The sequence below is a fragment of the Tinamus guttatus genome, unplaced genomic scaffold, assembly GCF_059628265.1.
Source record: "Tinamus guttatus ecotype Peru unplaced genomic scaffold, ASM5962826v1 Tinamus_guttatus_pri_ptg000311l, whole genome shotgun sequence".
Lineage (NCBI taxonomy): Eukaryota > Metazoa > Chordata > Aves > Tinamiformes > Tinamidae > Tinamus > Tinamus guttatus.
Genome location: NW_028288845.1, coordinates 3,050,779 through 3,074,148, shown reverse-complemented (window position 1 = coordinate 3,074,148; position 23,370 = coordinate 3,050,779). Strand labels below are relative to the sequence as shown.

Genomic DNA, 23,370 nt, shown 5'->3' with positions numbered 1-23,370 from the left:
AGATCTCTCCCTCTTATGCAATCAGTTGCAATTCAGTTGTGTTTTGTAGTACATTTATTAACAAGTAGTCCTTTCAAAGTACTTAAAGTTTTTGTCAAATTAAGTTTTTCTTTAAAATAGTTTTCATGTTGATCTGTACCTTGTTTTCATTTTGTGTATTTTGTAAATGTTTCTGTGAGGCTCCTTTCTGATTTAAAAAAAAATCAAGTCATAAGTATTCTTCAGTATAGCAAAATGTTTGTTTTTCATGGAATTTTAATATAATTCTCATTATAATATTAAGTCTGTAATATATAGTTAGAAATTTCCCAAAATATTAAATATTTGCTGTTTACATATATCTTATATTAGTTTCTACATCTTAGAGAGATCTTTTGGTCTCTGTAGAGATGGAATTGTGAACTCTCTCTGCTGCATGAGGTTAAAGAAATGATGGCATGAATTCATATCCAGTTTTTAGGCTCAGTCTGCAATAGATATAAATGATTACATAGATTTAATTACAATTCTTTAGCAATTATATGACATATTATAGTTGGGCCTTTATGCAGCATGCTTTGCATCTACGACTTTTCTAAGCAATGTAAATGATACTAATCTTTGCAGAATCATAATATTCTGGTGATTTGATGTTATTAAAATCAAACAAACAAAAATACCCCAACTACAGAAGAAGCCATCTAGTACCCTCTGGAGATGCAGGGTTTCAGATAGACAACTAAGTAAAGATGTGTTTTAACTAAGATGTTTTTAATTAATTTTCTTGCAGGATGTTCAATTTAAAGATTCTTTGAAGATGAAAAGGGATATCTTATGGTTTTACGGAATATAAAGCAAATTGTCTGCCATGACGGCAAAAAATGTAAGTTTATGACTGTGACGTATTACTTCTTTATATTGGCATGCTGCCAGTTACTTCTGACCTTCAGAATTTGAAGGGGTTTGTGTTTTAGTTTCTTATATGGACAGGTTTTTTGTATCCTACACACACACTCATCTCCTGCAGTATTTTGATACATTTAAACTAGCCAGAAGTTCTTTAGGAATATGAGGTTAAGTAAGCTACTGGGCAAGTTGACAGTGGGGATTCTTTATTCTAACTCTTGCTCCCAGCCTATCAGTGAACTGCTTATTTTGCTGGAGCAGCTCAGCTTTGCACCACAGTAAATCCTTCTGGTCTCAAAGCTCTAGGAAGAACAGGAAGAGAGCGTATTTCTTTTCTAATGTCTCTGCGCTCCTGGTTCCTAGGCTGCTGAGGGCTGTATGAGGCTGAACTGTATTGTGGAGTTCAGAGGTTGTATCTTTGCTCCTCTATCCATAGTTCTGGAGAGGCTTATGAATTGAAAACATCTTGACCTTAATGTTCTGCCTGAATAGCTGTGCGTCTTGATGTACACAATTTATGTAGCGAACAGTTTTGATTAAGCTTGACAGTCAGTGAGTGGAGTATTACTTTGGGCATTGAGCAATTTACCCATTGGCTGTCTTTGGGAGGCTATCCTGTCAAATTAAATCTGAAGAGGTTTGGGAACCAACATCAACATGATTAAAGAAGCAAGAACCTCAGAATAAAGTGCCGAATAAAAGTACATCCTGACCCTGGCATGGTTCTCTGTTTAGTCATTCAGTAATTGCAAAAGTTTCTGTACATATTGGGTTAGCTTAATGATAGAGGCATAATTTGGTTAATTTAGATCTCCAGACTTGGAAATTTTTATTGTTAAATAATTTCATTTGGTGTGCAGCTCCAGGTGAGGATTTTGGTGTTCTTATGTTTATTTGATTCAAGCTGACCAAGCCAAAATATGTATAATATATATTAAATGAGTATATATATGTGGAACACCTGTTGGCTGGCTTGCTTGCTTGCCAAATGCAGCTTGCTATTCCTTTGCAGAAGGATAGAGGAAGAACACTTTCTAGTATCTGTTTTCTGGAATGCTCCTTAAGGATAATTTGACCTTCCTTGGAAAGAGTTCTGACCAAAACAGTTATGAATAACAAAATGTTGAATAGAAGTTATAGATTCTTTTTGAGATGAGATGTTTACATGCTCACCCTATAGAATCTACACAGATGTAACTTCAGTTGCCCTCTAATAATGGGTTATTTTGTTCTTTGCTTACATTATGCAATGCCTTTTCCTTACCTGTCTCTTACTTCCATTCTTACCTTTTGTTCAGGTAGGAAAGTCTCGCAGAAGTGCTGAGAAATGAGGGAAGAGAAAAAATAAAAGCAAACACACATTAAAGTTATTTTTAGCACAAAATAAATGGCATGCCTCAAGCAAATTATTTGAATAAAACTTAATTTTGATTGTCTGGTCTTAATTTATGTACATGTACTCTTAGGGGTATTTGCTGTGATTTCTCAAGTGGTAGATGGTTTATCATGGATGAGATTAGTTGGGTGGCTGTAAGAGTTCTCCTTTCTCATGCCAATATGGAAAACTGCTTTAACTGATGGTTAAGTAGGTGCCTGCTTTGCATGGGAATAGATGTGGGCCACTTGCATGATCAATGTTGGTACCTGAGTTACACAGCAAGTACCTAACAGCTAAAGACAGAAACTTGCCAAAACACCGTTTCAGTTTGATCAACATTCAAAACACCGTTTCAGTTTGATCAACATTCAAATTTGGCATATGCTTAATCCCATTAAACAAACGAACAAAACCAAAAAAGAAAAAAGTGGGCCTTTTAGGCACACTGGATCTTCATCCCTGTGGTTTCCTGATCTTTTTGTGAAGCTCCAATTTAAAATCCTCTTTTTATTTCTGGGAGAGACGGGGATCCTGAGGAGAAACTGATATTGTTATATAGTGCATAGGCAGAAGTGGTATGACCTGACAGTTCTGGCTCTTCATCTGGACCTTGCAATCTTTTTTAATTCTTTCAATGCAATGAAAGGATTGCAGTGCAACCTTAAACTTTTCTACCCTTACTAAACTTTTCCACCTTGATTGCAGCACAAGCCCTCAGGTGGAATAACACTAGAATACTTTTGTTTTCCATATAGACCTACTACAAAAACAGGAAAACAAATGGAGAAAGATTTCACATCTTCCTCTTTTCCCATACTCAAATGCAGATATTCACAATAATTTCCCCTGCAGCACACCACCTTTACTACCTATGTACCATTGCCACCTAGTGGAAAGGAGGGGGAAAAAAAAGGCATACACACAAAAAAGCTTCTTTCTATTTTTATTTTTTAAAATTTTGTTGTGTGTGAGAGAAAAGATTTCCATAAGAGTCCAAAAACAAACAGCCAGAGGTGCAAGTGTGTTGTGATACAGAGTTGGGATTGTCATCAGTAGCTGCAAAACATTTAGATCAGGGAGCAACTGTGCTTGTAGAATTATGCATGAGATCACTCTTGCTCCTTAAAAATCAAAGCATTTTTCACAGACCAGAGAAATGCTAATTTTATTCCTGGTAAGTGTCATATTTTCACAGATCATTCAGGTGATTATCACAGATCAACAGGTGATCTGTCCCGAATTGGAAAATATGCAATCTGTTTATTGGAAAAAAAAAAAAAATCTGTCTACTTGTATTTGCTAGGCAGATATGTCAAAGCTATTTGGAATCGTTACTAGCTATTGTGCAGGATATTATACAGGGACTTGAAGAAATTTTGATTCTGTAATTTGAGACATGATGTATTTCATCCAGATGTTACTCCCCTAGTGGTGAAATGGAGGATATTACTTTGCACTCAGGGCTAGGACTTTATCCACAAAAAACAGTGCAGCAACTGCTGAAGTTAATACGTTGCTCCTGATGGTGGAAAAAAAGAAGTCTCTAAAATTATTAGAGAAGAGCTTGTCACTATGCTGGCTGCTGCTTTTAACCCTAAAAAGAAATCACTTGATAAGTAAGTTATCTGGCTGAACCTAGCATCTGAATGCTAGTCGTAGGGTTTTCTTTGTTCTGGATGGTTTATTTTAGTGTTATGATACGACTGTTTAATTTGTTCACAGTCAAATGATTCTCATTTATTATGATTAAAGCTGTACTAAGTGGCCATAGCAGTGTGTTCCATTATTACAATGTGCTTTTGTAAATTAAAGCAAATATTTGCTTCTTACTGTTTTTTTTTTTTTCCTTACCTTAGATACCCAGCCCTTTGTGCCAAATATTTACAAAAGTACGGCATTCTTACTTTAAGATCTTTTAGGATTTGGCTCAACTGCCTACTGGAGGAATCATGCTCTGATTTCTGAGCAGATTCTAAAGGAGCTCAATCCCTCCAAACTGACCACAGGTTCCATCTGGGAAGCAAAACAAAATGCCTTGGTGAGCCGGGTTTGCAAAGGTGGTGCAGTCCCACCACTCTGCAGCTGCAGAATGCCGCCTCCTTGCCTGCTGCTGCCGGGCCCGCCCCTCCTTACCTGGCATCCGAGGGACTTTGCGGTGTCTCGGTCTCTCTCCTCCCTCAGTCAGGAATGATGAGCTCTGCTTGTTTTGTTGTCTTTGTTTGTTTCTATAGCATGCTTTGCATATATACCAAAATCTAGGATGCACCGTTCTGTCCTGACCTAAATCCTCTGTGTCCAGGAATTTACCCTTAAGGTAACACAGTTATTTCTGGAGACTGGGGAATGTTTAAAATGCACCAACAGTCACATCTCCTCAGCCCCATAGGTCTTATGGCTGAGTGCTGAGGATACTGGAGAGGGGGCAGTTTCCTGCTGTGCTACAGGTGGCGGCTGCTCCCTGTGACAGAAGTGACAATGACATGGGTTATGTGTAGTACAGTATTAGGATACCAAGAGTTTTTCTAAATTAAATAATTTAATTAAAAACTTAATTATAACTTAATTGCTTTGGTTTTCAGACTCTCTTTAAACTGTACTAACTATAGCATTATAGGGTTTGGAGAATTTAGAGCAGGTGTTCCATTTCTTTGCTTTTTTCGAGTTATGTTGTAGAAATCAGTTTAACCTGGACATTCATTTAAAGTAGAAATTTAACTTTTGGGAGCAGAATAGACAAGTATACTTGGTATATTTTTTGAAAAATGTCTCACCATTGAATACACAAAATTTCCATGTGTTACGTGTTTATGTGTTTCCATAAATACTGTCATTTACATACTAGAAAACATGCAAAGAATTAGCATATTTTAAGACTCCTAAAATGTTTTGTTCAGGTTGGTGTGAATCCCCCAAATGGCGACTTGAAAGGATTTATAGATCAGAACCAGAGTCCAACAAAAGGTAAGAGAATTCTGTTTGTACACATAGTGAAGAAGCATACATTAATAATACATTCTTGCATTTAGTAAATGAGTGTTATTGCTGACCTAGAGAAGATTGAGAGGAGATCTGATCAACATGTACAAGTACTTTAGGGGTGAAGCTAGGGAGGATGGGGCCAAACTCTTCTCGGTGGTGGCCAGTGATAGGACAAGAGGTCATGGGTACAAGTTGAAACACAGGGAGTTCCACCTCCATATGAGGAAGAACTTCTCTACTGTGCAGGTGACGGAGCACTGGAACAGGCTGCCCGGAGAGGTTGTGGAGTCCCCTTCTCTGGAGATCTTCCAAACCCACCTGGACACCACCCTGTGCCACGTGCTCTAGGTGTCCCTGCTTGAGCAGGGGGGTTGGACTAGATGATCTCTAGAGGTCCCTTCCAACCTTAACCATTCTGTGATTCTGTATTGCATAAATCTACAGTGACACATGTGATATTAGTGATGTGCAAGTGTCTCTGATCTTCAGGTTTTAAAAAGAGAATTATTAGGGATTGTGGTGAAAGCAACTAAAGCATTAAATAAGCTTTTCTCTTTCTTCTAGTGAATAATGTGCTGAGTTCCTGGGTTCCTCCCCAGCCCCCCGCTAAAATTTCCAGGCTGTTTTAGTGATTCTCCAAAAAGGGAGGGAAGGTTAAGCATGACCACCTCCATGGTTCACTTTTACTACCAAAGTGGAAGATTTTGTGGATGGGGTTGAAAATGCTTTGACTTCACTTATTGTGTGTGTGTGTGTGTGTGTGTGTGTGTGTGTGTGTGTGTGGTGTTAGGCAAGTTATCTGATTTTTTCTCTAAGCCTGAGTTGTAATTTCTGGGTGAGATCTACAGGTGATACAGTCCAGTGGCCTGTCTGTATTAATCAGCAAGATCTGATTTCCCTCAGTCCCTCCTAGGCACTCACTTGCTTTGTCATGGCCCAGGTGCACGTTAGACCACTGAACTCACTAGCCTGGGTGAGGCTAGTGGGTGAGGCTAATCCAGCCAGGGTGAGGGGTGTGTGAAGAACTGTTGGGTTAGCAAGTTGAGTTGGCTCAGGGAAGCGTCCAGTGAACAGAGGAATTAGCATAAGGAAGGGGAAGCAGCAACTCTTAAGATCAAGGTAGAAGAATAGGGAGCAGGATCTTCTGCTGCTGGTGCTAAACAATTGGGTTGATGTATCTGCTTCTGTGATTTAACTCCTAGTTGCAGTTTCCTGCTTTGGAGGTAAGTTTGTGCCAAAATGAAACCATAGCCTCCATTACCAGACTTCATTTTCCCCATTCACCAAGCTAAATATTCACTAGGGTTGGTAACCTTTGGCAGAAGGTAAGTACAAACATCTGATTGATAACATCTTACGCTTTTAGAGCTGTTTGCTCAGTATGCGTAGGTCACATACTGTTGATCATTCATGTAGCCACACTGCTATAATCCTGTGAAATTTCACAAACTAAGAAAACACGTGACATTTCATGAGTGACCTCTAAAGGAAGATAAAAATACTGACAGTTCATTCAGCACTTTAACCATTTCCTCCATGACAGAGTTGAGGACACCATAGTGCCACAGTAATATCTCAGTCATTCTCATCCCAGTCTACATTAGATTTTGCTTCTAAGATGATGGATATATTTCTTTATCTCCATTCTTCTGTGTTTTCTAATATGTTTTCCTTTTTTATGTTAAGGTGCAATTAACAAATACTAGCATCCCTGTTGAGATATGACAGCTTGTTTGCACTGTACGACATTGATTTTGATTTTGAATATGCCACCAAGGCTGGACCCACTAGCTGGGTGCTTTCAATCTGAAGTATCCTCTGCTTTACCTTTTTTGATTTGTGTAATTGGATGTTACTTGCAAAACGTTTTAGTAGGCAAAGGAGTTCCTACCTCAGCTGTGATTTAGTGCTGCCTTTACTAAGCTGTGCTGCCATCATGTGAGCCCTCTAATGCAACGTGCTGAGTAAAATGATCTAATTTCTGTCATCTTCTGCAGTCACCTAGTGACACAAAAAGGGAGATATATCAAATATATATATCTTCAATGAACCAGGCTCTGCTGAGACCTGGCACTGCAGGAGTAGCTGCAGCCGGGTGCGTGTGGCCCAGCCCGGGCGCTCGCTCTGCAGAGCGGCATGGAGCAGGCACGAAGTCCACGCGAAGTCCCAAAGCGCGGTGCCGCGCAGCGCCCCTGCCCCGCGGGGCCGTGGTGGGTGCCTGCAGCGCCCCCAGCCTGGCCTGCGCTCACAGCCTGCAGTGGAAGCGGTGCTGGGAAGAGCAGCTGCAGGAATTAAAAAAAGAGGGGAAAAACAAAAAGAGGAAGGAGGGGGAGGGGCAGAGGGGCCACCTGTCGCTCAGGCCGCGAGCGGCGCCCCCCGTCCCTCCCTTTGCCCAAGCCCCCAGCCCGGGGCGCGCACGGGAGCCGGGGCCCGTCCGCGGGCGCCGCTGCCGCGAGCTCCTGCGCTCGGGTGCGATTGCTCGTGCCTGGCCGCCCTCTCCGCGGCGGCACAAAGGCGGGGACGGCGGCTGCCCCTTCCCCGGCGGCGCGGTGGGGAGCAGCCGGCGCGCGGCCGAGCGGGAGCCCCGCAGGCGCGGCGCGGGCCGGGCGGCGGGCGGGGAGATGCCCCCTCCTGCCCTCCGCGGCGCCAGGGCCGCGGCCCCGGCAGCGGGAGGGCGCGCTCGGGGCTCGGCGCCCGCTGCGAGGACCAAGGCGCTGAACTTGGCCAGCCGCTAGGTGAGAGGCCCGCCCGGGGCGGCGCTGCCGTTTCCCGGCGCCCCGGAGCCGCCCTGCAAAGCGCCGGGCTTTGTGCGGCGCGCGCGCGGCGGCCGTTGGGGCGTAACGGCCGCCGCGGGGGGAGGGGCGGCGCGGCCGTTGGCGGCAGCGTGCGCTCTGCCAGCGCCCGCGGGACGTAGCGTGGGCCCCGGTGCGGGCGGCGGCGCCTGCGCTCCCGCTTCCTGGCGCGGCTGGAAACGGCGGCGTTGGGGCTGCTCAGAACTACTGCAGCGGCCGCAACACAGGCAGTAAAAAAAATCACGCTCTTAGTGAGGGTTTGGTTCAGGGAAAAGAAAAGGGTAATGTCTGTTCTGTAACAAGATTGTTTCAGCCTCACAGCTCGTGGGGGAAGTGAGGAGGTGTATGTATTTGATGTAACCATCTTATTTCTAAATGGAGGGGGGAAAAAAGTCTAGTAAGGATTAACTTGAGTTTGATAACTTGTGTTTGTAATTATACGTCTTCAAAAATCTCGATTTTATTTATTTAACTTAAATGCATGACGTGGAAGGAAGGGAGTACTTACAAAATTAGATAAATTAAATAAAATATACAGAAAAGCATCTTGGGACAGGCACTAGGCAATTTTTTAATAAATGACCTGCAAAGTTAAAGATCATATTTGTGAATGCCTCTCAAAATGTATGAACCTTCTATAGAATATTCTTGTACATGAAAGATAAAAGTTATTTCACAGGTTAATAATTCTGTTTTCACCCTGGCCAAAACCTACTGGCTGACTTAAAATGTATCTGTGTAAAGTCAATTGAGACACTTTTGTGCAAGAAAAGCAAGTTTATGGTTACAGGCTAATGGCATGTGGAGAAAGGAGCAATTGGTTTCAACTGGTCGACTTGACTGCTATGGGAGTGACATGTTTGAATCTCATGTTAAAACAAAAAATACTGTCTAACAATAGTTGCAGTAAATCTTAATTTTTAATTTTTTGTTATTACATTCTTATATTCCATTAATTTACAAGGCATTTCCCTTTAATTGCTGTGAAGAGAAAAAGGAGGCCAACTCTAGACTATCCAGCCTCCCAAGAGAGGAAGTGAGGAAAAATCGTTAAATCGGATCCAACTGAAATTTTTGAGTGGGAATTCTATCTCATAGTACAAGTTCATTGTGAACTTGGTTTCAGTAAAATAAGACTTTTCTTTATTGCTATAGATCATTTTTATTAAGTCCTGATCATGTAATTTAATCCAGTGTAAACCCTAACTGGTTGACTGGTGCTTCCCATCAGGTGTGATTTCCTTCAAACTAGCTGTGACATGAAGAGAGTCCATTGGGTTGTGCTTGTGGATAGTACTGTGTGTATGGGTACAAATTTGTACAAGAGTCACTTCAGATGACTGGAGTTGCTAGACAAATATCTCAAGACAAAGGCTGCCTTATGCCTGTACTACTGTAATAGAACCAGGAAGACATGCCTGTCTTTGTATGTGTGCACATACATATATATATTTACCATTTTCTGCCTTTTGATACAGTTTTGAGGTAGTTTTGATAGTAGTTTTAAGTAGTTTTTGTGTGGTATACGGTTTGATAGGCACTTATTTTTCTTACTGTAGTGCCAGTTTAAGTTCGTTCTGGCCTCTTCACAGATGTTCTTACATTGTCCTTTGCTTTGTGCCAGAGTAGCAGCATGTGTGGCTAGCACTAGCGTGGGGGTGGTTCACAGGATCAGGCAGCAGACTGAGCTGGAAAATACACCTGTCATTCGCTCGCAGAAGGCGAAGATTGCTTTCTTTGCTTGTTCTCTGCTGAGCTGTAGAGCTCGTATGCTGGTTTGGAGGCCAGACCAAGCACTGGTGATGAGGTTGGCTAGGATAAGTTTTAGTGCTGCTGAATATCTGACCAGGAGCTTGGGGATTTCAGCCTGAGTCCAGAAAGCCCTGGGAGTTCATTTTGTATTTGAAAAGTTCTGCTAAAATGGCTAAGACAGCTGCATTGATTATCAGTATGCCCAGATTTGGTATTCTGAGAGTCATGAACTAATACCACCTGTAAGTTTGTTCCACATTGAACCACAAAAGACTGAAAACTTAGTGTAGGCCTGAAATACATTGAAATACCATCTGCTCCTTTTTTTTTTTCTTTCCTACAGGTATTTTTAATTTCATATATTTATTTTTATTTATATATATGTATGTGTGTGTATGTGTGTGCATGCTCACTCCTACCATCTATGGAATATTTAAAATTATGTTTGTAGCCTACTAAGTTTGTGCAAAAATCAAATGAGGAAATGTATTGGAAAATATACTTACATGTTAATATCTAGCTTTTTTGTATGCTTTATAATACTGTGTCTTGATTTCTAAGCTCAGTTACTACTGTTTTAGCTTAATAGAGGAATATGAGAAAATATCATATATATATATTACTGCAGAATACCCTAATGAACTTCACTTATTTCATAACTAGGAACCATTTTCTTTTTTATTAAGAGTAGGGCATGCTGTTTAAATTTGAAATGACTGTTTATTATTCTTACCTAGGAGGTCTTCCAGGCTGTAATTAATACATGGATGTTTGTTTTGAGTTTTGAATACTAAACAGAAATCATCTAAACTTCTCTGACATATTGTCTAAAAATTCAAATACTTTTTGTTGGCATACTTTTTGTGTGGTACCCAGCTGGTTGATCTGTGCTTCCCATCAGTTATCATTTTCTTCAAACCAGCTCTGACAGATGCTGTAGATTCTCAGATGGATGTTGCCTCTGATTATCTTCACAACTAAGCTGCAGACCTGCACCTGCAAAAAAAAAAAAAAAAGAAAAAAAGAAAAAAAAAAAAGAAAACAAGTTACTAAAGTTCCTCTAGCTCCCTACTCTTACATGAGTTCCTTGCGTGAAACCAAGGTATTTAGGATGCAGTGCACAGACTTAAAATGTCTTGTGGGATGTCTTGTTGGTATGTGTATGTGAGGGAACATGCATATAAAGATGATTAACTTTGTTCCTTAACTGACTGCTTGAAGTAAAGATTGATGTAAGTGGAATTATTTCTGTGTGGACATATAACAATCTTTCTCAAATGCCACAAAGCATTATAGTTATCTAGTGATTATGTTTTTCTATATAGGAAAGCACAGCAACATCAATTGCTCTGAATGATGGTAAAATAATGTGTCTGCAAGGGAAGTGCATTTGTTTTAAGAGAAGTGTGCATACATCCACTGGCAGGTCCTGATTTCCGTGTGTGTAAGTGATGAGCATGCTCAATTTGTGGTGTTTTCCTACATATTATGCATATAACCTCTGTCAGAAAGTCTGAGTGTCTTTCCCATGTGCTCAGTTTTCCATGGGTAAAGTGGTAATAACTACTGGGAAAGAAATGAATGTTAATGTACAAATTATCCTAGTTGGATTTGTCTATCCTGACCTTTTCCACCTATGTGATGAAATTACTGTTGACTAGGAAGCTGGTGGGTCCCATTGTGCTCAGCTTCTCCCTGTATGTAGTGCTGTTTTTCCGTGAAACATGAAAATATATAGATTCAGTGCCCATGTGATGGACATTTTCAAGACTTGATGTTTGTGCACCATCTGATTAAAAGCATTGCTTAAAGCCTTCAGAACTACTATGTGATTTTATATATCCAACATGGTCATATTTCACTATTTTAAGATGAGTACACAAATCAAATATCTTTTTAGATTATCTAGTGTGTGTGACATTGGTTTCCTTTCTCTATACAGGTCTTTAAATAAGACCTGAAGAGGTTGTTTCTGCTGGTGCTTACTGTTCTGCAATACTACTTTGCTTCCAAAACTTCAGGAATTACCAACTCTTCAGCAAAAAGATGTGAACTAAACTCCAAAATTTTGTGTAAAATACAGCTAGTCATCCTAGCGAGTCAGAGCCTGCTCTCTGTGCCACTGCCAGTTGAAGCGACGGTTTCCAGTTGACGGCCAATGGCCTGGAGCTCTTATCCCAGTGGGCATGGTGCTGGATGCTCCAGGCACGGCCTCACGTTGGCATTGACCAGCAGACACCCGCAGCAGTGCGGGCTCATGGGTGGCACAGACAGTGTCCTTGGAAGTTTGGCTTAGCTCTGTTTACAGGGGAAGTAGCAGTGACCCTGATTATGGTCTGCAAAATGTTATTTTTTTTTAAGGTTGGGGCACCTCTGTGATCTATCTGGAAATGCATTATTTTTTTGTGGCAACTAATTGAACCAGTTACCATGTTTGTTGTGAAGGGAGATGGAAACATGGTGGTTCTCTTGTTAATTATTTGGAACAGTTGAGTTCATGTGAATATCTGGACCACAACATTATCTCTGGAAAAAAATAAAAACAAGGGGGAAGGAATGCTTGATTGATAATTGATTACACTCTGATTATGCTGTATATACCACATGTTGAAAAAGAAAGCAGCTGTGTGCAGAGTGATTTTTCTGGGGTGCTAGATACCCCTGCATGTGTTTAACTGCCCACTAGCAGTGATAGTTACACGGTATAGTAGGTCTGACATGATCTGATCTTACACTGTGACTTCTTGCAAGCTAGGAAGTGTTGCTGAAGATTATGGTGTAGTGCAACTTAGTGAATAAGGGAACTTTAAGCTAAATGCTAAAATTTCAAAATGTCACTGCCCATTCCATGCCACCTTATAGACATCGTAGGTACCAGATAAAGTCATGCCTTTCTTTTCCCTTGTCAAAAATACGTCAAGGAGTAGTAGTCTGAGATGATCTCGGAGGAAAAAGAGTCAAATGAGCTAAGAGGAAAATTCCTGTAGCAGCAAAGAGGAAAATTGCTACAGTGGTACCTGGAAAGTGATGGACAACATCAGTTGCCACAGTCTGCAGTGAGGGATACTAGGTTTTGGTGAGGATATGCAAGCAGAACTTGGGAAATGCTGAGCTGAACTTCCTGAAGAAGTAGAAAAAGGAAAACACCGGCAAGTCAGTTTAGAGAACTGTTTTGAGCCAACAATGTGAATGCAGTGTATGAAAATCTGTAAAGAAATGTCAGTGTCTGTAAACTACTGGGATCTTGCTTTCTGTGTCGCTACTACCTCAGAAAAGATATTTCATACTGGAATAAGGATTTGCTGTGGGGTTGGTTTTGTGTGTGTGTGTTTTATAAGCTTTTTTTCTACCTCAATTAGGTGACTGAATGAATTGGGAAATAGAGAATTATTCAGTACATTCAGGGAGCTTTTAAAGACATTTTCAGATGCAGATCTGCCTTTTGGAAAATTAAATTAATATTTAGTGTTAGTGTTGCTCCAGACATCAACGGAATTTGTACAGATCATTTAAATATTGACATGAGTGTCTCACATTTTTAATATTTCTAGTATCTGGGTTTTTTTCTTAAGGTAAGACATTGTGGTTCTCATTTAACTCTATTTTTGTGCTGTAAACAATGAAGATTTGTTGTTGTTGTTGTTAAACATTCTTTTTGTCCCAGTTGTGTTGCTTTTGCTTGATAGAAACAGATAGATTGTATTGCTGTCTTAATGGGCTTAGAGATGTGGCAGAACATAGCTATGCTAAGTGAAAAAATGACCGTGGTTCAGGACCAAGTGAAAGGAGAAAAGCAGGCAGTGAAAAAGAACAACTGTTATCAGAAAAGACTGAAGTGCAGAGACGTCTGCAAACCCTGAGCTGATTTGGGTCCACCAGGGTGAAGCTGAATGAGGAGAGCAGGAAGGAGGGACCCATCTGTGGCTGCACTGTTCCAAACAAACCCCTTCCCTCAGGTGCCCCCGGTCTGTGCCTGCCACAGAGCTCAGGAGCTCTGCAGGAGCTCGTCCGCGTGGCTCACGGCGCCAGCTCAACCCACACCGACTCTCTGGGTTAGGAGGTGGTAGCAACTCTTTCTTTTCCTTGGTTCTGTTTCCAGACGTATCGGTAATTTCCAATTTTGAAACAGGTTTTGCCTAAGAGTGGGAGGAGGTATTTGACTGGGCAGTATTCACAGCGCTCTTGGTTTGAAACTGTCATAGAGGTAGGAGCTGCTGCTGCCATAATGTCCTTAGGTAAATAAGCGTATTCACTGCTTCAAGTAGTTTGGGAAAACAGCTTGAGAAATTGTGGACTTGGAGCATGGTGGTGCTGCATGACAGTTTTGTATACCAGCATTTGAGACTTTCACAGGTTGAACGTTGTTCCCTTGTGTGAAGGGAGGATGAGTTAGATCCTTAAGCAGTCCGAGATCACAAAGATGATAAACTCCTGATGGATGCAGGCTGGGTTGGAGATGGGCTAGACAACTGGCTAGATCCTGACACCCAGCTGTCTGCTCTGTTATTTCAGGCAAGTTGTAAAGGCCTCGGCTACTCCATCTCTACAGTGGTGCCCTAGGCTGGCTTGGCTCAGCTCGGCTCATGGTTGTCAAACTTTAGAATGGTCAGATGGGCAGTGGTTATGGCTGCAGATTTTATCCCGGCATATGATTATAAATAAGTACATGAGCTTGCTTGTAAACTCCTGAATACTCAGTTGGAATACTGAGGCATGGTAAGTTATTTGCACTGCCTCTTAAGCAAGAGGAAGTAGTTTATGGGAATACAATGGTAACTTGTAATTTTTTAAGAGAAAATAATGGAAGTTTTATGATTTTGTGAGGCATCTTTGTAGCATCTGCTAAAAGGTCTGGTGGCTGTTCTGTGAGTGTACAGGACAAAGAAGTTAACCTGTTTCCAAATTGGTACAAGTATTTGAGAATTCACCAAAATTTTATTCATATATTACTGTCCAAGGAAGTAATTTAGAACTCATTTCTTTAATCACTTTTTTTTTTCTTAGGCAATATTTCAATAATTACATTACCAGTTTCCAGCACCAACTCTCCAACTAAGATTTTGCCAAAAACCTTAGGACCAATAAATGTGAATGTTGGACCCCAAATGGTAAGTTTTGCAACTCCGGTAATTCTAAACTTGTGTAATTAGGTGCATGACTTCCTGTTTATGTATTGTGGAAACATGAAAAATGAAGATGTGAGCTGTGCTAGGAACTCACAGCTTTCTGCTCTAGCTGCAGAAGCTGCCCAGTGGTTTAAAGCTCCCCCCTCAGTGGAGATCTAACACTGCACAGGTGCAAGCTCAACATGCTGGAACTGCCAGTCCCTGTAAGCATTTTGTGTACAACGTGGAGCATATCTAACTTTCTGGCTTTGAGAGGAAATTAATCATGCAAACACATGCAGTTTCACCAATTCACATTTTTCCTATTATTCAAAATTGATTTTGACTCAATATGAAACAAAAAAATCTCATGAAGAACATCACTGATGCCCTTTCAATATTTTGAGCCATCTCCTCACTTAAATCTCCAGAATTGCTGAAGACTAAATGCTTCTGATATGTGCCTAGAGATTTAGCTTGTTGGAACCCCCTCCTCCAGAACTTTTTCCTGCAGAGGTAACTTTATGACAGTATAGCCACTAAAGAGCTGGTTTTGAGAAACATTTTAGTTTTTCTGGTGGCCAGAGGACAAAACAGGCAATAACAGTGACCTGCTTTTGGTAATCTGATGCCTGGCTACAAAGCACTTAGTCTGTATAAAAGAACCATTGGGCATGGTTTTGAAATACTTGTTGTGCGTCTTCTTTACAATGCAAATTGTTACTGTTCTGCAATGGCTTTTATCCTAATTGGATTTGGGATAATGTTTTTTCCCTCATTCATAGAGGAATCTATTTCAGGACTTTGTCACAGGTAGATACTGTTTGTTACGGAAAATGTGATGTCCCTAAACCAGGTTTGCCTGGTTTGCTATCAAAGTGTTCTTACAAAAAGTATTCAACAAAATTTGTTGTCTTTAAATTGGCATGTTCCTGGAGATGTCCAGCATGTCTGGAAACTTTAGCTTGCTTCTCAGATCAGATCTTGAGAACAGATAATTTAGCTCTGCAGTTTGTTTGTTTGTTTTGTAACTTCAGTAGCAGTTTGTAACTAATTTAAAACTGTGTCTTATTAGTAACTTCATATATCTCCTATCAGCAGACAAAACATGAACAATGGAATGATCACAAATTCACAAAATTCATTGGAATTTTACACTAGTTGACTTATAATAACTTTCTTTGCGCCCATGAAACTTACTTTTCCTATATAAATGTCACTTACTATTTCTGTTTCAAAAATGCCTGGTTCTCCACCATATTAAGATGTGCCAGTTAGGTTTTGCTTGCCAACATACTTTATATCAAATTTTGCTTCCTTTGCTGATGACGTTTCTTTTGCTTTTTTGCCACATTTTTTTTTCAAAATAGTGCCATTTAACATGCCACTAATATAAATATATTTTAATTGTATTAAATATATAGTTTTTGTTCAACTTGTATAAAACTGTCCTGTGTTATCTTGCCTTGAATAGTCTATATAGTGACACTAACTTTATTTTGAAAAATGCTACAAAAAAGCTAGTTACCATCAGTTCATTCCAGTGGCTTTTTGTCATGTGAAAAACTCAGGCAAGTCCATTCGAAGAGCCTGGCACGTGCTCGCTAACACATGGTGCTCAACGTGCTTTCTAAGAGGTGTCCTTAACTGGTGCTTCTTGCAGTCGCGTTAGATTCAGTTAACACACTACATCTTGGTGAGGACTGAAGTTCTTAGTTTGAGTTCGTGTTAGTGTCAGAGGTTGCCCTGACCATGTGCCCGTGCATGCTACAATTTGCCATCGCTTTCCAGTGCTGGCCATGGTCGGCAAGGAGCCCCTGTCTGGCAGTGAGCTCTTGGTGCACTGCAGGTGCATCTCCTCCCTGCCTCTCCCCTGTGCTAGACCCAGCCTGGGAGCTGAGGCAGGGCACCGCAGTAATAGCCATTAATCTCTATGAGTGAATGCAACAGCACAGCATTATTGATGAAAAAGATACTACTTCCTGCAGAGGTTCTTACACTTGGCAGAATTAGGATATGAGATTTTTTTCTGTTTGTCTTATGTTGTAAATTTATGTGATTACTTTAGGTGTATTGGAAAATTTCTGGCTGTCAGAAATGGAATGAGTCCTCTGAAAGTACCCGATGTGTGCCATTTTAAATGGAAATAAAGGCTGCGTTGGCTGTAGTTGAGAAGGTAGCAGTGCAGTAAAGCCGTGCCCTGCCGCCCGCCCGGCCCGTGTCCTCGAGGCAGGAGCGGGAGCCGCGGCGGGGCCAGCAGGGGGCAGCGCCGCGGCGGCGCCTGCGGGCGGCGCTCCCGCCGCTGCCGCTGGGTGGCGCTGCAGCGCGCGGGGAGCAACCACGCGGCGAGCGCCGCTACCGCGGCTGCGCGGCACGAGAAACCTGCGCGGCGCAGGCAGAAGGCTCTCGGGGTGCATCTGCCTCGAGGTTTAAATGAAAATTGCACTTGCTTTACCCAGTAGGGGAATGTGAGGCCCTAGGGAATGTGCTGAAATGCATTTTGGTAGCAATATGCTTAAAATCTTTTCTCTCTGGCATGTCTCAGCCACATGCTGGCAAAGCCATATGTTTACTGAAAATAAACCTTGCTCATAGTATTGCAAGAAATTAATATAACAAGATACTGGATTGGATTATTGTTTACCTGAAATATTGCATTACCATTTCTTGCTCACATTGTGGTGTGATAGCAGTGCTGAATTTCAGAAGCATTTCAATATTAACCATCCTACCACAAAATACCTGTTTTTTTAAACCAATGTAGCTGTAGGTTGAAAGGAGTTAATGCCCTTCCTGTACTTCCATACAGTGTGAAAACGCAACCACCTGGGGGATCTGCTGTTCTCTAATATCAAACAGCAAATATCTAACCTGTACCTGTGTTTTGTGTTTCTTGTTATTTTATGGTTTTATTTGTGTCTCTCTGTTAAGCTATTTGCAAAATCAGATAAGTTAGTTTCTTCAGAAAAGAAGAAAGAAGAATGTAACCACAGTGTAGCATTGGGAGGGTGTAAAGGCATGTTTAGTGGGCTTAGTCCTTCAGGTGGATACCATGTTTTCTACTTGTTTAAACAAATGTCTGTGGATATGAAACAACATATCTGCCAGGTTTATGCTTTATTCAACATATTTGAAACAAGTCATTTTATTAGTTTGCAGAAATGCCTTGAAGTCTTGTAAATGGTAGAAACTGCAGGGAATGTTTTATTTGGAGCTCAGATTTTCTTGGGTACCAAAGGAAGACAATTGTAAGACACGCATCCTTTGGAAATAAGGCTTTATTTATTCCAGTAAATAATAAATCACCTACATGTTTTCTCCAATAAACAATTAGATATAGGTAGGTGCAAATCCTGCCCCTCGTGCCTAGTAGGTATTTAAATTTGTCTAGACCTGGTTCATATTAATAATATATAGTAATAAGATACAGTTAGGAAAAATCTTTAACCTGACAACAATGTAATTATTGTCATATATGAAGATCTTCTAATGACACTTCTTCAGTATATTTAACTGCAATTTGCATGTGATGCAGAAATGTATTTTTTTCTTTTCTTTCTTAGAACCAATGATTAGTATGAATTTTGGTTGTGTTAGCCTCTATTTTCTTAAAAGATTCTTTTTTCCCCAAAAAATTCATAGATCATAAGCACATCACAAAGACTGACCAATTCAGGGAGTGTTCTGATTGGGAGTCCCTATAATCCAGCTCCAACAATGGTCACACAGACACACATAACAGAAGCTACTGGCTGGGTTCCAGGGTAAGGAGTTTGTTTTATTTAAAGGTGTTTGCAGATCTGTTCCATTTTTTTCCCCTTTGTTTGCACTCTTATGTTGGTTTATGGCTTGTAGTTCTCGCGCAAGGAGTAGAGTCTTAGCACGTTCTGCACTTTAGATGTCTGGAATGTGTGAACACAGGGTTACAGGCACCAGTCACGTCACTGTCTGTTTTAATTCTGTTTTATGGCAGTGTCTGCTTTTGTGGGGTCGTGGAGAGGCACCAGTTGATGAGCCTTTACTTTTTTCACAAATTAATGACATATGCAAGTGGCTTTGTTATAGAGCAAGTCAGTAGGTGCCAACAAGAGGACAGCTGTCAAACGTGCTTCAGGAGGCATTTAAGAATAACACTTTAATGGCAATTTTTGAATGTAATCAGTGGTGTCTTTCTGTTACTATTGTACAGAGTCACAAAGTTTTCATAGTGTTCTGAAACACTTTAGAGTAATGTAATATATTTAACTCTTCTAAGGAAATCTGGTCTTTACAATATTCACATTTTTTTGACTTCCAGTACTACTGAACTTACCTATCTCAGATGTAATGTTGTGCTTCTGAAAATTAAAAAGTAAATTCTGCATTTGGGTCATTTTCTAATTGGTGATGAATGTCAGTAATGCCTTTCCAGCTTTGCAGGTAGGAAAATGTAGCATCTAGGACATGGTAGAAATGTGAACATGATGTTTGTACTCTGACTCTCTTCACCCTGTGCTTACGCAGTGTCTGTTACTTACTTCAAAGTTGCTATTCCCACCACAGACAATAGAGTCTGTAAACAGCATTTCCAGTTAAGCGCTATTTTTAAGTGTGGTTTTCCCTGGAAAAAGGCTTATGTGAATGTGTGTATTTCTGCAAACAGTTTTTGAATCTGCTTTGTTTTGATTTTTATGTGACAAAGAAGTCAAAGACGGCTTTGTTTTGTGAGTACCTTGATGAGGAGAAAGCTGTAGTGTCAGTCCACAGCTTCCAAAACCAGAGAATCCGCTTCCACTAGCTCTCCTGAGCTTCACCCAACCCGGACGTGGTGAGCCGGTCTCTGCAGTGTGTCCCCCACCACCAGCAAGGAGAAATCCCTTTTATTCAGCTGCTGTCAGGCTGAGCTCAGTACTTGCAGTGAGTCTGTCTGCTGCTTTTCCGTAGGAAACAAGCAAGATGTTCTCCAGACACATTGGCTGATCATTGTCATTCCCCGTAGAATTCCATAATACAGATCATATTTTCATTTGAACAACCAAGGAGAGAAGGCCCTGTGAAAGTGTCTGACCTCTGACCAGCTCTGAGCCCTTGATGAAGAAAGTGCCAGAGGAAGTACAGGCCCAGACTCCTCCACGCCCTGTTGTTCACTAGGTTCCTGTGAAGGGAGTGAGGGGAAGTGAAGGGAGATGAGGTCACGTTGATGGTGAGGGCTCCGTTAGGAACAGCAGCAGCCTGGCTCACAGCTGTCCTGCCAGTGGCTCTCCGGTTCCCCAGGGAGCAGAGCGAATGTTGCAGGCCCCAGCCCTGCTCCGCTCGTACCCCACGCTTCCGCAGTGTGACACTGAGTACCACGGACAGAGCTTGCCAGGGAGGAAAAGTGGCAGTTTTGCTGCAGAGGAAGAGATCCACTGGCAGGATTCCTCAAATTGAGACCGGTTCTAATAACTTTTTCTTCTCAAATTCTGTCAAATTGTTCCCCTATTTTTCTCTTTCAGTAAACATTTAAGAGGAAATATTAATACCTAGCTAATCACCAAATGTGTAGATTTTATTAGTATAAATGTATGCACCTGTCTCTGATAATTTAATTATCTTCTAGGGACAGAAAACGGACTCGAGAATTTATAGAATCAGATTTTTCAGAAAGGTGAGTGTTACTGGGGGTGTGGAGGGTATTCGGTCAGTCATACCTGGTTTACTTCTGCAGAGCTGCCCTTCAGAAAGAAAGGTGTCCAGTTTTCACTCCCTGCAGTGAAAGCTGTGTTGTATGTTACCCCGTGTAATATACACTATTCATTACTTATTGGCTTTAGTGCTTTGCAACAAATACATTGACATTTACAGACCAAATTGGAATCCTGCAAAAACAGCCAGAACACATTTTCATAAATGTTTTGTTCTAGTTTTTCAATGTGACGAGTACTGGTAGGCAAATAATCTTTTTCCTTTGTTTCCAGAGCTACTCTGAATCTATTCAGGATGTTATAATTTGTTTACTGACCAGAAATCATTCAAACTAATTAATTGCATAGGTGTTAGACTTTGTAAAAAAAAAATCTGCTATTTTTTACCATTCTTCTTTTTTTTTCAGTGTTCTTTTTTTCTGAGATAAATTTGAAATTTTCAAAAGCATTCTTACATTTTAATATTTTTAGTCTGTTACGGGTGACAGTACCAAGCTTCACTCTTGCCTTTTGATGCACTTCTGAACTCCCTCTAGCACTGCTCTGAACTCAGACTTGCAGAAACAAGGGAGAACTTGATATTTTCCATTTCTCTAAAATTATATGTCCCTTTGAAGCATAACATCAAACCACTTCTGTAATTAAAAAAAAATCAACTGAGCATTTTAAATGCCTCTGCTGAAACATACTGGCCAATTTTTATTTGTTCAGAAATGCTAAGGAGAATGGTGCTTTGTTATGTAGTGTAACTCATGCATTAGGCTTATGGTATTTTGCTTCCAGCTTTTCATATTACTGTCATTGTGAAGACTGAAACTTTTCAGACAGTCTCACATTTTGTTAATATAATACCTCAGAACAATGTGTAATTAAAAAGAAAACATGAAGATTTCAGATTCAACTTTAAATTTTAATAAGGTTTTTAAATAATATAGTAAAAAAATCATTCTCCAGTGAAAACTGTTCTTTTCTAGAGGTAACTCACTTGAAGAAGACACACAGCTTTCTAACTCTGTTCATTTAGTTTTACCTGTTGGGCCTCTTTGTCTATTGGAAGACCATAAAAGCAGATGTTCCCATCTGTGTACTCTGCAGTAAATTTGAAGCAATAGGACAGATGACACTCAGTGTCATTTCAAATAAATGTCAGGCCTTGAGTTCTTTTAAAAATTGATGTAGTATTAACTGTCATTTCAACATTTTGGTAATTTAAAACTTATTCACACCTTCAGATGTACTTCTGCTGGAACCGGAAGACAGCGTTGTTTTACTAGGACCAAATGATCCTGCTTTTTTGTTCAGCCTTTGTGAACATACTCCTAAGAGGATTTTTCTCTAGGCGCTTCTTGCAGTTTGAAAGGGGTTATATTTGGTCAGAGATGACTCCCCTTGCAGTCCAGCCGATCCTGAGAGGTTAGAGGGACTGAGAGTAGCTGGACTCATCTCTTAATAGGGATATCAAATACTGTGGGATATACAGGCCTGACTCCAGCAGCACTGGATTCACAAACTGTCTGTTGACGGTAGGTCCAATCACCTTCAAACCAAGGAGTGGAGTTCATGAATAGCAGGATTGATTCAAATGCAAGTTACAAAGCAGGTTTCGGATGTCAGTACAGGAAATTCTCTACTACAGCATGGGGTTTTTATCTGGCTCTGATGTACAAATGTGCAATCATCGCTCACCCAAGGAGATGGGAGAGGGATCTCCTCAGGTGGTGTCCCGACCCGAGGGGAAGAAAGGGGTTCAGCCTGTCGACCAATCCCAGAAGTTACGATGGGGTCTTCCCTCCCATTTCTTTCCTCCTTAGTTTACCTTTTATATATTTTTTTCACATTTTGGTGGAGCTTAAGTGACTGTAGTCACACTAACTTTTGTTATTGATTGTTGAGAAAGTCTCTCGCTTTCATTTAAAGGCACAGTCAAAGGAAAATCTAGAGCATGTGCTCAGTGAGGAGCGGTCGTACTTCAGAAGTGGGTAACTTTTGGGGTGCAGGTGTGTGTTGGCATTATAATGAGCAAAGATCACCCGAAAGGGGTGATTTGCCACCCTTGCTGGCTCAGCACCAGACATCTTACCGTGTATCTCCCATTAGACAGCTACTGTGCAGCTTAGCAGCAGCCCAGCACAGGGAGTGCAACAGAGCTTGGCCGCGGCGTCTTCCCTCCGCTCTGCCCTTCAAGGGCGGCAGCTGCGAGGAGGGCAGATTGTCCTGCCGAGGGAACCGTGGAGGAGCAGAGTCCGTGCGAACCAACCAGCCTGGAACTGCAGCGGTGTCTCACCCCAAGCAAGCTCCGTTAGGCCCTAGTTTTCCACTAAGTCCCCCCTTTTCAAGCAATTCTTTCACAGCGCTTTAACATTTTCCTTAATTAATATTGATAATTCTTGACTATGTTTACTTGTAGAATCTAAAACATCTGATTACATAGCTCTTTATAGCTACTCTTTGTAGATTTTTTTTTTCCATTTTATGAAACGCTGCATTTAGAATGTAAAAACTAACAGAAAATTCATCTACAATGGAAACATCACCCTCAAATTAGTCAGCTGAAAATTAAATTGACTTTATAAAGTATAACCTTCTCAGGTTAAAAGAAAATACGTTGTGAAAAGAAAATTAATTTCTAAATATTTCTGCTGTTAAAACAGAGTTGAGTGCAGCACATGGTTCAGTTGGAAAATATCCTGTTAGGAATAGGGGGAAAGTGTATGCTGGGTTTAAAATAATTTTAAGAATCTCTGCTACCTGATGATAGTACTGCATGGTGTAACTATTCCTCAATTATGAGCCCACTTCATACGCCAGTTGGTGTG

General features: G+C 40.9%; 1 protein-coding gene across 6 annotated transcripts in view; it reads left to right on the top strand.

Annotated features, from left to right (window-relative positions):
* The first annotated feature begins 752 nt into the window (after positions 1–752).
* The window catches only part of TFDP2 (transcription factor Dp-2), a 39,262-nt gene continuing 16,644 nt past the window's right edge, over positions 753–23,370 (top strand). For 2 of the 6 annotated variants that reach the window (XM_010227696.2, XM_010227695.2), the window contains exons 1-5: positions 753–862; positions 5,158–5,224; positions 14,791–14,894; positions 18,534–18,655; positions 20,470–20,517. In XM_010227696.2, coding sequence (XP_010225998.1) covers positions 848–862; positions 5,158–5,224; positions 14,791–14,894; positions 18,534–18,655; positions 20,470–20,517 — 356 coding nt within the window. In that variant the 5' untranslated portion in view covers positions 753–847. Of the gene's footprint in view, positions 863–5,157; positions 5,225–7,944; positions 7,978–14,790; positions 14,895–18,438; positions 18,656–20,469; positions 20,518–23,370 lie in introns of those variants that run through there. The other 4 variants (XM_088528548.1, XM_088528546.1, XM_088528549.1 and 1 more) reach the window with 4 other exon arrangements.